At 40.5% G+C, this 17,490-nt stretch overlaps 1 protein-coding gene across 1 annotated transcript in view; it reads left to right on the top strand.

The window, feature by feature from the left end:
* Ust (uronyl 2-sulfotransferase) overlaps positions 1–17,490 on the top strand; it is a 268,302-nt gene that overhangs the window by 152,270 nt on the left and 98,542 nt on the right. Inside the window, exons 3-4 of the mRNA XM_047558190.1 lie at positions 5,825–5,980; positions 17,011–17,090. Of these exons, the coding sequence (XP_047414146.1) occupies positions 5,825–5,980; positions 17,011–17,090 (236 nt within the window). The remainder of the gene's footprint in view (positions 1–5,824; positions 5,981–17,010; positions 17,091–17,490) is intronic.

The following is a 17,490-nucleotide window of genomic DNA, read 5'->3' as shown; positions in this document are numbered from 1 at the left end:
AGGGATTCAAAAATACAGCTATTTGGAAACTGCAGCCTGTAATGTACTGTATTAAATACCATTTTGCAGAGACTTAAAAGCAATATTGACATTAATTATTCCAACAATATCAACCCCTAGAGGAGTTCTGTGGTCACAGACCATGAAAGTCTTGATGGAGACCAAGTTCGCTTCTTATCTAGAAAGTCTTTCTCCCTTACTCCTTTCAAATGGGGGAGAAGTTGTTGAACTTGTAGCTGTCATCTGGTGGTAGTTACTGCCGTGCTCGGGGTTTTGGAAAGACTTCTGTTTATTTGGCACGCTCCACACAAGCCTGTCAGACGCTGGGGATTTGTGGCATTTGCAGAACTTACAAGCAGGCAACATAAAAATATATAATTCATAGAGTGAAATATTTTGGAGGCCCCTTCACTTTTACAAATTGGCCATAAAATAGAAACCACAGACATAACATTCATAGAATCAGAGTTGCCAAGAATGAAGAATCATTTGGGGTGGGGCTGCTGAGGGCTGTTGGTATGTACTTCTGTGCATGGCACTCAGGGAAAGAGGGAGGATTTGGAATTTGTGTGCAAATAATAATGGGATCCTGTTAGCAGGTAGTTCCCTGCCTGACAACTGGCAAATGCCTGTTGAAGAAACTGGGGGTTCTAGGTTCATGTTTTTTCAAGGTCATTGAGTGGATCACGTGAGGGCATTTGCTGGTCTTAGTCGATGTTCCCAGTTTATTTATGAATTCACTTACGTTTCCCTATCAGTTGCTGCATCCTGCGTTTTCCCTTTTCTAGTGGAAGTGGTTCACAGTCCCCCAGGTGGCTGTGAACTGTGACTGCCCAGGACATCTCAGGGGAGGGCACGCTGGGGCAGACCATCTTGCTACCTTCTTCTTCCATTAGCGGAGCTGACACTCTGCGCTTACATTAGCTCACAACACTGAGTCCTCAGGATGGGGAGAGAGGCTAATGGGCTCCTGTCGGTTCCACTTAGGCCTTCTGGGAACTTGGGTAATGCCTGAGTAATGGCTAATGATACTGGTTGTGATAGCTGACTGTTGAAAAATAGCGCATTTAACGAGGTTGGATATACTCGAGACATGAGAAAGGAAATAGTATCTCTGTCACCAATGTCAAACCACAAGTCCCTTTCACCATCTGATTTCATTGTGTGCAAGTGAGTGTCCTCCTCTGAGCCGGGAGAGCGGAGGGCTATGCTTCAGGTGTGGCATGCCACTTTTGAGCTTTATGACCTTGAAAATGCCGGATGACCTCTCTAGGCCTTGGTTTCCTTATGTAAATATAATCATAAATATCTACCTCATACTTGAGAGGGTGATGTGATGTAATAGAAAGGAATGTTCTCGGCAAGTCTAGCACAGATTGGACTGGGGTTGGGGGGGTAGAGGGTGACCGTGCAGGGGTGGAGTAGAATGGATGGGTTATTCTGCCTGGCTTCTAGACCTCAATCCTATCGTTCTGTGAACCCACAGTCTGTGGGGAGGTGAAGGGGCACACAGGAGAGATCGATGCTGAAGCCACAGCTGGAAGAAGAGGCAATGATGCCATTTAATCCAGGAGTGTGAACAGAATTAAAAGGGTGCCCAGCCCACAGTGTAGGACCGCATCAGCTCTCCATAAAAGCCAGTTCCCTTTCCACCATCCTTCACCTCACCAGTGATTTCCAGAAGCAAATCTACATTTCCACAAGAGCAGGGCAGAACCACTCCTTATTGCTCATCTGAACAGCTTGGCCAACATCAGCACGCTGATCTAGCCTGACTTGCCTAACTCACTTGCCCGTTTTCAGTGCACTATTTCAGTTCTTCTGGAAAATGATTTAAATTCGAGAGAGCTTTGTTTGTGATGATGCATGATGCAGCTTTAAGAGTCCCAGTCTGACTCCCGAAAACTTAGGTGACAACTCATTCTGTAACTCTCAGTTCAGGCCATAAAGCAGCATATCCGTGGAAAAGCGGCTCAGTGGGAATGAAGTGCTCTCCTTTCTTTTCAATTATCATTGCGGATACAGCTGCGGGTATGATGCAGGGATTTTTTGTTCTTATATAACAACAAATGTGCATATTTGTTAAATAACAAATATTTATAACCATTATTTGAGAGCATCCCAGAAGGCTAATGAAAGAATTAAAATTAACATTTTTTAAAACTAACCAATAGCTGAAAGGCAAATAACATCTTTGGTTATTAGCAAAAGGAAGCAGGGAGACATGAAGCTTGTTACTGTGTTAATTCTCTAAGCAATTTGGGAGAAACAGTGTTTTCACGTAAGGTTACTGGGTAAGCCCGCCATTCTTCATTTAAATCTCCTAAAATATGCCTGCCCTCTTGCAGTAAGGCACTTACCTGTGTGGAAACTTACATCCTTGTCGTCACTGTCACATGCAACAGCTCTTCCTTAATGCTCAGCGTTGTGCTACAAGACAGGAAGAAATGCATTCATCCCAATTACTGAGCAGTTTAGTCCTACGGAGGAATTCAAGTTTGTTTTTGTGTGGGCGACTCTGTCTTAACCATAGTCCTACCCCAACCTGGCTATAATGGAAAGTCCAAGTCAAAAACGCTATTAATATCTTTACATTAGGCTTGAAGCCTAGTTATGAGTAAGGCCCTCCCTGGTCAGACTCAACTGTGAACATGATGGATTTCTCTGGATATCTGAGTTGCCATAGTTGCCAGAGAGCAGACTTTTGGGGGATTCACTGACTAAATCATTAGGAAAAAGTGACCTATTACAGTGACCACTGATGACTTTTATTAGCATTTGCTCAGTAAGATCAGCTCTATTTGAATATTCTCTTGATTTCACATTTTAGCAAAATCATTGTGTGTGTTAGTGCTAGAGCTGCTGACACTTAATCAGTGTCTCTGGAGACGCTGTATACAAGGCACATTCGAGGCATTGTGAGGACACATAATAGAAGATGTTGACCGGCCCTAAAGAAACACAGTGTTGCTCATTGGAGAAATACACAGTGGAAGAATTTTATCAAAATGGCATATGACTGGTTATCAAGTGAGAGAATAGTGACCCTTTCCAAATTTATGCAATGCTACTGTGCATATAAGATATCTCAGGAAAATAAGTTAACCTACAATTACAAGGCAAAAATTAAAGTGGCATACAGTAGGCAAGTTTGGAGAATATTTACTAGATTCATTAGCTTTGAGACTTCTTATAATCTGCTATTATGGATGTGTGCTGACAGAAGGCATCCTCTGGTTATCTATCATTCGTTTGTTGTTACTCAATGCTGAGCATTCAAAATGGAAATCATATTTTTATTAGGGACATAAATATTTAATCATAGATGCTTTTTATAATGGCTTCTGTAGTCTACCAAAATCATCATTATGGGCAGTTAGGAAAGAAAAGGAAGCGGAAGGGATCCAAATTGAAAAGGAAGAAGTAAAACTATCTCCCTTTGCAGATGACATGATCTTGTATATTGTAAATGTTAAACAATCTACACACACACAACCTGTTAGAACTAATAAGTGCACTCAGCAACACTGCAGGATACAAGACCAATATACAAAAATTAATTATATTCCTATTATAATGAACAAGCAATCAAAACTAAAATTAAGGTAATAATTCCTTGTATAATAGACATTTAAACAAAAGAATAAATTCAGCTGGGCACTGTGGCACATGCCTGTAATCCTAGTACCTGCCCCCCCAAAAAAGAATAAATTCAACAAAATGAGCCCAAATCGTACAAAGGCTTGTACACTGAAATCTATAGAACAGCAGTGAAACAAATTAAAGGAGAACTAAAGGGGTAGAAAAACAAGGATGAGAACTCAGTACAGGTAAGAGGGCATCAGTCCCCAAGTCCATGTACACATTGAATGAAAATGAAAACTTCAAAGGCCTTTTATGCAGAAATTGAAAACTGATCCTAAAATATTATAGAAATGCAGGGGACCCAGAATGGCCAAAATAAGCTTGAATGATCAAGAACAAAGTTGGAGGAACTGAGACTTCCTAATCTCAAAGCTTATCACAAATTCTTTATAATCAAGACTATGTGGTACTGGCATGAGATCAACAGATGAGCTCAGAGAGTTCAAACACAGCCTGGACATTTATGGTTAGTGGATTTTTGACAAGGGTGCCAAACAGTTAAATGAGGAAAAATTATCTTTCCAACAGATTGCTATACACATGCAGAGGCATGAAGTTAGACTATCTCACACCATATACAAAATTAACTCTAAGTGGGTCAAAGACCCAAATGTTATTACTAAAACTATAAAACTCTCAGGAGAAAACTAGGTATGTATCTTTGTGATCTTGGATTAGGCAATCGTTTCTTAGATAATGCACCAACGCACAGGCATCCAGAGAAAAATTAGATAAATTGAACCCCATCAAATTTTAAGTTTTTGTGCTTCTAAGGACACATCACATCATAAAGTGAAAATGTAACCTGCAGGATAGAAGAAAATATTTGCAAATAGTTTATTTGTAAGTCCAATATATACACAAACATCAAACTCTTAAAGTGTAGCAATAAAAAGACAATCTGATTTTACAATGGGTAAAAAATTTAAACACTCATTTCTCCAAAGAAAAACACAATGACCAAAAAGCACATGAAAAGATGCCGAATATCATTAGTCACTGGAGAAATGCAAATCAAAACCACAGTAAGATACCACGTCATACCCACTAGGATGTCCATAATAAAAAATAAAATAAAATAAAAAAAACAGGCAATAACAAGTGTTGGCAAGGATGTAGAGAAATTGGAACTCTCTACGTTGCTGATGGGAATATAAAACAGTGCAGCTGTATTGAAAACAGTTTTGGCAGTTTCTCAAGAAATTAAATATTGGGTTACCATAGATCCACTCCTAGGTATATACACAAGAGAACTGAAAACATATGTCCCCACAAAAACTTGTACACAAATGTTCATAGTTGCATTACTCATTATACCCCAAAGAGACTAATTTGCATGTCTGTCAACTGATGACCGTATAAACAAAATACAGTATATTCATACAGTGTAATATTCATCCTTGTAAAAGAATGAAGTATTGATTCATACTACAACATGAATGAACTTAGGAAACATTCTTCTAGGTAAAAGCCAGACACAAAAGGCTACATGTTTTATGATTTCATTTGTATGATTGTCCAGAATCCTGTAGGCAACATTAGGAGACATCAAGTAAGTAAGTGGTCTCCAGGGGCCAGGAGAGTAAGGAAAGTGGAAGTGATGGCGAACAGGGGTTCTTCTGGTGTTGATGACAGTGTTGCGGGATGAGGTCGTGGTGATGATTGCATAGCTTAGTGAATGTACTAGAAACCCTCTAAATTGCACATTTCCAAGGGTGAATTTTTACAGTATGTGAATCATACCTCAATTTTTAAATTTTTTATTGGTTCTTTTTAGTTATACACGACAGTAGAATACCCCAGTTTTTAACATTGCTATATTTTTATCACTGTACAAATTAAGTCGTTCTAGTAAAATATAATTTAAAAAATACTTTCATTAAAGCACATATTTATATATGTTGTTATTTTCAAGAAACAAGAGAAGCTTCAGAAGCAATTTGTAGACGGCATGAAATCTGACGGATATTAGGCTTTTATCAGTGCACAGAGAGCAGTTCTCTCTCCAGCTGTTTTGTGAAAACGTGCATCCTAGCAATCTCATCCCTCTGTTCTCTCGCCCATTTGGTGTAGGGCCTCCTCGTTTAGATTGATGCGACATCCCTTGCTCTGAAGCTGAGGGAAGAATCACAGGGGTCTTGATGCAAACGCCTCATGCCTCTTCTTGCTCTTCCTGCAGGTACTGCCCTTCCCCAGCCAGGTGGTGTACAACAGGGTGGGCAAATGTGGCAGCCGCACTGTGGTCTTGCTTCTGAGAATCTTGTCAGAGAAGCACGGATTCAATTTGGTGACATCAGACATTCACAACAAAACCAGGCTTACAAAAAATGAACAAGTAAGTTGATTTTTCCCCTCGTTGGATTGTATTTTGCTTCAATTCATTTGTGCAATTAGTGGGTATCTTACAGGCTGTCCTTCAGATTCCTGCAAATGAATACCAGGGTTTCAATTTCATGTTGTACTTTTGCCAGCGTGTGGAAGGAAATTTAAGACTGGTGTAGGAAATCTAAAAAGCGGAAGTCTCCCTGAAAGGATACTTTTTTTAGGACTGAGGAAGGACAGTGTACCCTGGCAATTGTCTATTTAGTTAAAATTATATAAATCTCAAACTTACATCACTGAGCTATAAGTAATGTGCCACCTTCGCAGCCAAAATGAGAACTTTTTCTTTTAACATCTCTTCCTCTGCATTTTTCTTACCAGTATCCTAAATCTTTACAATTATAGTAAAGTAAAAAACTTTTTGGGGATGAGGAATCCAGTGGGTTGATGGGCAACGTGAGTTTCCTGCTATAGAAAACTCAGAGGATCTTAGGCTTCAAAAGCAGCATTTGGAGCATTCAATGGTAGCAGACGAATTGCCCCACTTGGCAGGATCAGTTTTGCTCTCGTGTAGCTGAGTCACGCAAGTGGACAAGTATCAGGGTAGGAGCGCTTTCCTCCACCCGGAAGCTGTGAAGGCTGATTCTACTCTGCAAACCTGTACTGAGGTCGGGGCGACTGTCTCCATGGAGGTGATTTGCTGATGTAGAAAAGCAGAGTACTGTGTCCTCATGGTCATTTTACAGGGCCAAGTGTGTCAACCTCGTCTCAAAAAGTTGCCTCTGTCCCCTTAGAAACTCAGGGTGAGCATCTACCTGTAATTGCCACCCAGCAAGAGGCATGTGAGTGGGGACGAAAGCAAGGCCTGTGGTCTGCTGTCAGGTTGGTTATCAAAGTCTCCACCCATGCACGATTCTTCAGACACAGTCCTCACCTTGGAGACATCCAGAGCCTCCTACGGGGGAGCTCCTTCCTAACTTATAATGCCATATTTCTCTTATTTTTGGAGAAGTGGGACTGACTTGTCAGACAGTTACAGAGCCAATGGTGATTGCTCTAAAGCTAGTATGTTCAGCATCTTCCATTATCAGGGACTGGGCACATAGCTCAGCTGGTAGAGTGCTTGCCTGGCATGCACAAGACCCTGGGTTCAATCCCCAGCACCACCACCACACACACACACACACACAAAGGTCATTATCAGTACCAATAGGTAATAATCATTTCCAATGAGCAAAAAGATATTTTGAGGTTACCCCTTGTAAGTTCTGTAGTTGGTTCTCCAAAGGAAAAAAATTTAGGATTTACAGATATCACATTTTATGCACAACCTTGTTTAATAGGGATAGATCTCTTTGATTTCTTTATTTGATTGAAGAGCCATTATCATTAGGCTGGCTAATGCCTTTTAACTGCCTGAAAGAAAGTAACTATAAATAAATAGCCTATATTATTGCCATTTTATTATGATTATTAAATTTAGTTTTCCTTTGGGTCTAAGTCTTAGGGCCTACCTATCCCAGCCTGCTTAAATATTCCTATATGTGGCAAACATATGTGGTTCTCAGATGCCTCATAAAATGCAGTGGCTAGAGTTTGGTTTCCACTGTTGAAGAAGGTGCAGATAACCCAGAGTATACTACAAAGGTGACTGAAGAATTAGCCATTGGGATGTTCAGGAATGTCCTAGAGGTGAGAACATAAAATATAGTATGTAATGATGCTGTAGGATTTTACACAGATAAAAACTACTTGGGGCTGGGGAGATAGCTCAATTGGTAGAGTGCTTGCCTTATAAGCATAAAGCCCTGGGTTTAATCCCCAGCACCACAAAACAACAACAACAACAACAACAAAAAAAAAAAAAAACCTGCTTGATTTCCTGTCTTAAGCCTGAGAAAGAAAGTAAAATACAATTGTAATCATAAATGTAATTATTAAGGTGAAAAATTAACAACAATTTACTCCCAGTGTCTAACTTGTTAGATCCTGAAAGGGTTAAAGACAGAGTCATCCTTCTCTAAAATATAGGTTAGCTCTCATCTGTTTGGAATGGTTGGCTTGTCTGGAAGCCAGGGAACAGACTAGACAATCTTTTCAGTTTCTTTCCAGCCCTGTGTTTCTGTGATATATTTATACAACTTCTAGCTAATCTGAGTAGTATGTAGTTGAAACATTTTTGATTCCTGTGGTCAGGGTGGCCTAGAATTTATTTCGTTACTTAGTTATTGCAGATTCCTATTAAATTATAAGGCAAGTTTTAAAAAATCCAAAGGTAAAGATACCATAGGAAAAAAACCAAATATACAATTTGGATGTAAAAACAATCATAATGACAGTATGACAAGTAGGCCAAGCCTGAAACACTTCAGTAATGTTTAGAGAAACCTGTTCTTGACTGTATATCCCTTTTACTAAAGTTTCAAAGTGCATAAAACAAGCAGAGAAAGAAATATTATTTTAACTTAATATATTCAAGAAATAATTTGTGCAATGAATAGCTCCTCTTCTTGGTAATTTAGTAAAGGTATAAAGGGGAAGTGATTTAGGAGACTGTTAAAATTTTACGGTCTGTGGTTCTCACCCTTAAACAGTAGAAACTCTGAAAATTCGTTCCCATGGAAACACTGTTCTCTAAAAAATAATAATAACATTCTGCTTCAGGTACAGTAGGAATCACACCGTTTCTTGTGGGCTGACCTGTGATTATATCCACCCTGTAGAACATTGCTTTTGTGGAAAAACATGTTCCAAGTTGCAAACAACTCACTTAAAAATGAGTGTGTCAATGGAGTTCATTTATAAGACTGGAATTATCTATACTATTTATTTCAGACATGAAGGCACTTCTCTGGACCAGAGGTAAATTCACACAAACATTTCCCTCTGGAGGGTAGCTGCATCACAGACAGACATGCATACATACATACATACACACACACACACACACACACACACACACACACACACACACAGTACTAAATGTTAAAAATCTATTTAATGGAACAAGACACTGAAAGGATTATTAAGAGGGAAAGGGAGCATGAAGATACCAAATGTTTAAATGCCTATAAAAATCCCATTACATCTGCTCTCCTAGAAATAGAAACACCTTTGAAGTTTGTATTTTGAATAACTCCTCCTCAACAGAAGAGTCTGGAATTGCTGCTGCCCAAATGTTGAACCTTCACACAGAGCATGATGCAGACCCACGATGACGTTATTTCATTTGTGGCCTAAACCCAGATTTCAGTTTCTTGGACTGGCTTAGATGGTCTCTCACAAGCTGGGGATTGTATACAGTTCAAAAGATAGGGAACATTTTTCCAAAAGACTTGGGATGTGATTGTCAAAAATTCTCATAACCATCTCTGCTAATGGTCTGACACTGTTTCAGACATTTGCTCTAAGTAAAAGGAAGGTCAGAGGGCCATAATCGTATCACAGACATGGGAATCCACCATTATTTCATTGTTGTTGGAGAAAGGTAAACGTTGTTGGCATACCTAAAAGACTCAGAAAGCAAATCATTAAACTATTTGTATTTCTATTGAAGTTCCTGAGGATAACAGACTGAAAACAATGCCTACTACATGCTAGTTGTTTTACTTCATTACTCCCTTTAACTCCTTTGGACCAAAAAAATATACCAGTGAGTATGTATGGTTCTCTATTTTATGGGTGGGAAAACTAAGATGACTTGATTAAGTTGCTTTCCAAAAGTAATGTAATGTAGTAACTATTGTGGCAGCTAGACTTGAACCTGAGCTCTCCTGAATCTAAAAGCCATTCTCATAATGCATAGTTGTCTGCATGGTAGAATCTTCAGTAGTCTTTTAAAACCCAGAGTTACAAAAAATGACCCTTCTCCAGGAGATTCTGGGGCAGAGTCCAGAAAACACACACACTCTCTCTCTCTTTTTAATGAAGTGCCACAAGAGAGTGTATGATTCAGTCAGGGTTAAGAAGCCTTGTCAAAATTCTCATGTCAGCATTTCCTTCAGTGTGTTCCTGCAAATATTAGTCTGCTGAAACAATGAAGAAAGAAAATGTCTTGGTTCAATAAATTTGGGAAATGATGAATGCCTTGTCTCTCTCTAGGAGATTCACAATAATTATTCACATTCTAAAGACTCTGGGAATTAAAAACAAGAACAAAAAAAATAAAGAACTGTATAACTTGGTTTCACCTAGTATTTCCCAGTCTTCTTGAGTCAGGGACTATGAATACTGTGACTCTCCTTAAGAGCCCACAGAATTTGCATCCACGGTTTAGGAAATGCTGGACTTGTCTTCATCCTTCCATCAGTCACACTAGTAAAGGCTACAATTTCACTATAAACTTCACATCTGCTCTGACTCTATTCAACAGCTGTTCAAATGATCTAAACCTTGAAAAGTATTCAGGGATGGGAGCGGGAACAATCCTATGCCCCTGCCCTCTAGGTTGTGTTAGCTGCTTGGTCAAAAACAGGCCAAAATTCCTTTACGTTTTTAAAGTTCTCTCCCTGCTATCTCACCTACTACAAGTTACAAGTCTGCATCGTGACTATAAAACTGTGAGTCTTAAAAAGAAAAGAAAACAAACAAAACTTACCTAAAGAAGACATATTCAATTTGGGAAAGGTCTAGATTCCAGAGGAATTCCGCTAGGGCTTCCCTAAGTCATGGTCCTCTGTTTAAAGGAGAAACTTCACTCCTCCATGTGTTCATTTTTTTGTTTGTTCTGGTACTGGGGATTGAACCCAGGGATGCTTAACCACTGAGTCACATCCCCAACCCTTTTTATTATTTATTTTGAGACAGGGTCTCACTAAGTTTCTCAAGGCCTTAAGTTGCTGAGGATGCCTTTAAACTTGTGAGCCTCCTGCTGCAGCCTCCTGAGCCTCTGGGATTACAGGTGTGAGCCCCCATACCCCTACACTCATTCATTCTTGAAGCATATTTCTCCATGTATGTTCATTCCTCTCAGTGGATGTTTATTGAGGACCAGCTACTGATGCTGGATATTGAGTACCTGATACCGTACTGGAGGTTAGTGTACCTGACTGCTAATCCTTGAAGCCACACTATTAGAAAAGTATCATCACCCCATTTTATAGGGAGAGTAAGTATGTACAGGGAACCGATTACAATATAAAAATCAAGAGGAAAGTGGAAGAACCGGACTTAAGTGAAGCAGGGTTGGGTCCTGGAAAACTTTAAATGCTATGTTTAAAAGTCAGAACATTTCTCAATAGAGTTGGACTCCATTACAAAGCGGTTCTTAACCACTCTGGGCATCCACATCTGCTGAGGAGCTTGTGCATATTTCTATAGATATTTCTCTGCATACTCCCAGTCTATGTCTGCATCCCACTGCAGAATACAGAGGTACACGTGCAAGAGGAGAACCCAGGCATTTGAATCTCTGGTGGAAAAAAACTCCTGAGGATCCTCATACACCATGTGCAACTTTAGTGAAAAATCATAACATGAAAGCTTCCAGTTCTTAGAAAGTTTTCTTTGATTAAAATGAGTCCTCCACTAAGCAAGGAAGATTTCTATGTCACTGAAAGTCTCTCAGACCTCTGAAGACACCATGGCTCCCCAAAGTCGTATTAAGTGCTGTCACCTCGGGTGCCAGAATATTTATCCCAGGAGCACAGAAGTCTTTCTTCGAATGTCTCTCAAAGCTTCCTGTCTTCACAGGCCAGAGAGGTGACTGTGCTGTGGAGAGGCGTTCCCCTGGCTCTGCTCACAGGGTCTTGTTGTCTTGGAGTCCTATAACCAGACCTGAGTCCTCTACTGGAAACTTTGTGGGAAGAAAAGAGGGGAAAAGAAATAGAAACAAGACCTGAAAAAATAAAATTTTCTCCGCCTCTTATTTTATCTCCAGACTGATTTTCTCTACAATTCAGATCCAGCCTCTTTGCCTTTCTCTTGTCGTTGCTCCCCCTGGTGGACTCCTTGTTCATTGCAGGCTTGTGTTGCACAGCCCTGAGTGAAAGGTAGGGAGACCCTGGAGGCCTTCCCTGTGCCCAGGAAGAGGGACAGGTAACCTGACCTGCCAGCCATCCTTCCAGCCTCTGATGTGAAAGGATCTGAACTACTGTCTTTTTCTTTCCTTTAAGATGCTTTACAAGATCACTGGGCACCGAGTTAGTTGCTCGTGAGTGACACAGAATTCAGAACAAGATAGGGGTTCGTAACCCCACTGCTGACAAGCTTGTCCTAAGAGGTCAAGAGCAAAGTCTCGTGCTGTGTTTCTAGAACTGTGGGTAAATGATCTCTGCTCTCCCATCCCAACCAGAGAGGTTGAAAGCGAAAGATGAGAAACTGCTTCCCGGCGTATCCTCTGCATTATAAACCCAGTTTATAAGTGATGAATTGGTTCGTGCCTTTTTCCTTTCTAACTTATTACATCTCAACCTCAGGTACACGGTGATTTAACTTCTTCCTTTAGATTCATTCCATTGCCTAGTTAACTTTTCTTAAAGTGTTTGACTCATTCCCATTCTTACTATGATATACTATTTTCCCACCTGAGAACTTTTAGAAAATATTCTCTCTGATACACTTTTATTTCTTAAAAGTATTCCACTAGTTATAGTTTTCAGTTTTTCAGCATGACTCATGAACGTTAGAAAATGTGTATCCTATAAACCCCCTTTATTCTCCAGCAGTGTTGTGCTAACCCATCCCTTGCTTCCTTTCAAAGGTTCTACAGATCAAATAAAAGCGGGGTGGTGGGTAGATTGGAGTACAGGGATAAGAGCAGGGATTTGGGATTTAACGGGGTTGAATTTGAATCCTAGCCTTACCTTTTTGTGGGGGTGAGACTTTGAGCAATCCATGCCTCAGTTTCTTAACCTGAAAAGTATGCATAGTTATAACTAGTACATTGAGTCTTTGAAAGGAATAAATGACAGTGTGTGTATAAGGAGCATCTTGGTACAGTGTGTAGCCCCCATAAAGCACGGGAAAGTGGGGATTTGCTTGGTGTTGTTCTCTTTGGGTATTGCAAGGGTACCATGAGCTGCCCTAGACACCAGAGTAATAAACACACACGTCTGTCCCGGAAAGGGATGAATTCATTGCCTGTCAGAAAATTCTGTCTCCTAACTCTTGAGGACAAGAAAGTATGTCTAAAGGGGGCGTCTTTGTTCTGTAAACATTCATGAGGTACATGTTCTGTGCAGGTGCCTGAGCCAGACTTTCTTGGGATAAGTAAACCTGGCCCGAGACTTCAGGGAACTAAGTAGCGTACAGCTAGCCCACAAGTCCAGCTACAGGCCAACAGAAAGTGCATATCCTGAAACATTCTCAGATCCAGTGAGGGGGAAGGACAAAGAAGACTGCTTCATTTCTAGCCAGAAACATTCAAATCCTAACCCCTTTCTCCCAACTCTGTAGTAGAATTTGTTCACACTCAGCATTCCCCGTCTCCACGACTGGATACCACCGTGTGCTCATTATCCTGGAGGGGATGCGGGAAGGAAGTCCCTTGGCCACCCCCCTCTGCCTGCTACCACCAGGAGGTCATGAGGCTCAGTCACCTACCTCCGTAGCCCTGCCTCACCCTCTCCATCTTCCTCCACACTGACTGAGCTCGGTGGTCCTCACCCCTCCACACCTTAGCGTCTCTCGGAGCCCTTGTTAGAAGGCGGACTTCTGAGGCAGTGCTAGTGGTGTCTTCTGATCCAGTAGGTGACAGTGAGACATGAAGAGCTGCATCTCTAACCAGTTCCTGGTGATGCTGGGGCTGTCTTCCCAGCTGAGCTTCCAGTCTCTAACCTTTTGTTGCTAGGGATGGAAGCCAGGGCCTCCTGCATGCTAGACAAGCCCTCTACCACTGAGCTGCCCTCAGCCCCTATCTCTAATCTTTATCCTCCTTCACATTCTCTACTCTGCTCTTAGATCTGGAAAAAAATACAAAATAAATCTTTTTGGGTTATCTTTTGCTCACAGGATAAATGTCAAATCCCTCACATGACAAGCAGCACCCTCAACCATCCAGCTCCCACCTCATTCCCTTGTCTCGGCTGCTGCCTTGCTGATCCCATACCTGACCTGCAGCTTCTTAATATCCATGACATTGTAGGTGTTGTCTTTGCATCTGCTGCTAATTAACTGTCCATGGGCCCCGAATCCCTTTCTTTACTGGCTAACGCTTGTGAGTCCACCAGGACACCTCCAGGGCAACCATCCCCTGTCCATCTGCAGGTGGAGGTGGACACCTCACCCGTGTGCCTTCTACCCCATGCTGTTGTCACAAGGCAGTGGTTGTCCACTGGTCTACCTCATCCACAAGACTATTCCTGAGAGCAAGAACAGTCTTTTCTCTCCATAGCTGCAAGCCCGCGAGGTACATTGCCTGACGGAGTTGGAGAACAGTGGATATTGAATGAAAAGAGGAGATCCAGGAGGGTTACTTGGAGGAGGGAATCATTTTAGCCAGACATAAAAAGAGATTAGGATTTGAATGTGCAGAGAAAAGTGGAAGAACTTTCTAGAAAAGGAAACTCGAGCCTAGGTTTGGACTTGGTCAGGCTGTGGTGTGAGGAAGGAGTAGGAGGGAGCGAGCTGGGCTGGCCACAGCCTGTCTGACCTTGAGAACCAATGGAGGGAGATTGCATAGAATTACCATGACTCAGCAAGGGACTGGAAATAGTAGTCCCAGAAAGATCCAGATCAAAGATAGGATGTGGAGGGCACCATTAACCAGAACCAGAGTGTCCAGATGGATAAATGGTGAAGATGGGCAAGAATCAAGAGTGTGGTTCTGGCCATGGTGGACTTGAGAGCATCCTTTGGACTCTCTCTTCCTTGTATGTCTTCCCACTCACCTTATTCATGTCTTTCTGTTTAGTACTTCATAAGTGCTCAGTGAGGGATGGATGAACATATGCGGTGGATTTAAAGTCCAGGAGGGGGTCCTGCATGAACTGGGAATGGGAGAGGTCATCTCCGTGGTGGTTTTAGGTACTGCCCTCAGCTGTCATGATGCTGCCCATTTAAATAAGATCAAGTGAGAGGAAAGGTAGGCAGCTGATGTTTGTAGGAGGACCAGGTGAGCCGTTAGGTGGTGGCAGCAGGATGTTGGAGCCGTTGCTCGTTACTAGAAGTAGATCAAACCCTAGAATTTGTGTAGGTCAAATGACACCTTCAACATGATGCCTGAAACCTATGCTTATGATACATCATAAGTGATTTTACTGTTTGGTATGCAGCAACAAACTGTGTGAGAGAGAAATGTCCTCCGTTCTCACTGTTCTAAAGCTATAAACTTGAGCATTAGTACCTTTATCGTGTGTTTGAAGATATGCCTTAAAAGAGTTCTGCATTGTCGCTACTAATCCGTTTTTCCTTGTGAAATAGACAGCTTTATGACCCTGCTCTCAAAAGTCTAACCATTGCCGTTATTCCATTAAATTTAACGCATTGACGTGTGTTTAGAGAATGTAATATAATGTTGAATATGTGGGCAAAAAAAATGGTGTTTCTTCTGACCTGTTCTTCCACTTTTCTTATGCAATACTAGGGGGACTTTCTTATGACTTTGATATGTGCAGAGAAATATATGAATAAAAATGAGCTAGAGATGAAAGCATGAATCATCTTCATATTAAACATACAGGCATCCTCCAAGATAAACTACCTTCAATTATGCTTTCAAATCAGTAATTCTATTGGTCTGTCCATCAAAACTCAAAATTAACAATGTGCCCATGCAGGATATTTTACTACCAGAGACAAGCACATGCAGGGGTTATGTGGAGGATACGCAGGAGATAAAGAGGCAGGATTCAATTTCCTTTTACACTCAAGCCCGGGAAAGGGCAAATCATTATTCATCCTTGCCTGCCCCTGACTAACAGAAACCCAGGGCTTAGGAACTGGAAGTCATTTTCTTTTACAGTTCAATTTCATTTCTTCAAATAATCATTGTGAGCATGAATAACTAATTAGAGGGCTTAGCACTCAGTTCCTGGGAAAACAATCTATAAAACATGTACTAGTTGGAGTTAATTCATTGAACAAATATTTATCAAGCAAGTACACGTGTCACCCCTGTGTTAGGCAGGCAGGAACAAGATAAAGATAGTCCAGTGTTTTTGTCACATTTGAGACAAACCTGGAGGTCCAGACTCTTGTTTTATTGACTTTGCTACTGTGCTTAACTTGTGAATGACCACTTTTGTTTCTAGTTTTTAACTTGAACTAGTTCATAAAATATGAAATACTGCACATTGGATGTTCATCCAAAGTAGCAATCTTTTTGTGCTTTTTAGAAATTTCCCATGTCCATTTTGATGGGGCTAATTAGAAATTCTGGGGAAAGTGGAATTCAGGAAGTCACGGAGTCCTAAGAATGCTTGGAATTTCCAACGGATTTTACTAAACATTTTCTGTATTATGACATGTTCCAGAAGACCATAAAAGTTAGTTTATATGAATATAAACTGCTTTTTGCCTTGCTGATAACTACAAATAAATAATTCAGATGACCACCCACCATTAACCAAGACATTTGGGGGTTCCTGTGTTTCCTTATATTTTATTTTCCTTATGAATTTTTATAATCAAAGAGAGAAATAATGAGTGGGTGCCTATTCGTGTCTATTTTCATTCCCACTTTCAAATTTTGCAGTATGAGTTTCAAATAGTTCAATAACTCTCCATAATATCATTAGAAATATAAGATCATGTTTAGCCTCTTTCCTTGGTGTGACTTTAACAGTAGGGATTAAAGGCATTTTTTGACTTGCCTTTCAGTGTAGCCACATGTTCGTTTCTCCCTTTGAAATTACTTAATCTGTCACATTGCTTTCATGGTAGCAATCAACTAAATTAAGGACAGGACCATAAATTTGGAGAGCACTATTTTATTCACTAAGGAGCCTTATGCAAAAGTTCATAAATGTTGCATAAAGCCCAGCTGGTTGGCCCTGGTCCAAAAGAAATAAGTGGGGATAAAAGGAGTTGGATAGATAACCTTTAGCTTAATATGACTCAGTAAATCGGATCCTACATATGCTAATTTTGTACTTTTTTTAATAGATGGAACTGATTAAAAATATAAGTACTGCCGAACAACCCTATTTATTCACCCGACACGTTCATTTCCTCAACTTCTCAAGGTAAGGCACTTTCCAGTTTAATGGTTCTCTCATTTCTTTTTTAATCCTTAGGCTCCTTCTAATGAACAGTTACTTAAGACATCTACCTGTATTTGCAAGGTAGTACAATTGCCCTTGAAACGACATTTGTAATCCATTTATTTTGGCCACAGAGGAGTCACAATTTGAAATATTTGGACAAAAACTTTATTTTCTTCCTAGAATGCCATCTAAAATATTTTTTAATTGTTTTTTCAATGAGAAGACATTTGACCTGACAGTTCTTTAAAAAAAAAAATCAGGTTTTGTATTACAACCCAGAAGAAGGCAAGAAATGGGTATTTTAACATAAATGTTTTATTGCACGTCTTTGTACAGTCTGAACCTGTGCAGTGCTGTGGGAATATGCAGCAGGAGAGTA

The sequence above is a fragment of the Sciurus carolinensis genome, chromosome 7 (genome assembly GCF_902686445.1).
Source record: "Sciurus carolinensis chromosome 7, mSciCar1.2, whole genome shotgun sequence".
NCBI classification, from domain to species: domain Eukaryota; kingdom Metazoa; phylum Chordata; class Mammalia; order Rodentia; family Sciuridae; genus Sciurus; species Sciurus carolinensis.
Note: the sequence above shows the minus strand (reverse complement) of the source record. Positions and strands in the feature narration are given on the sequence as shown.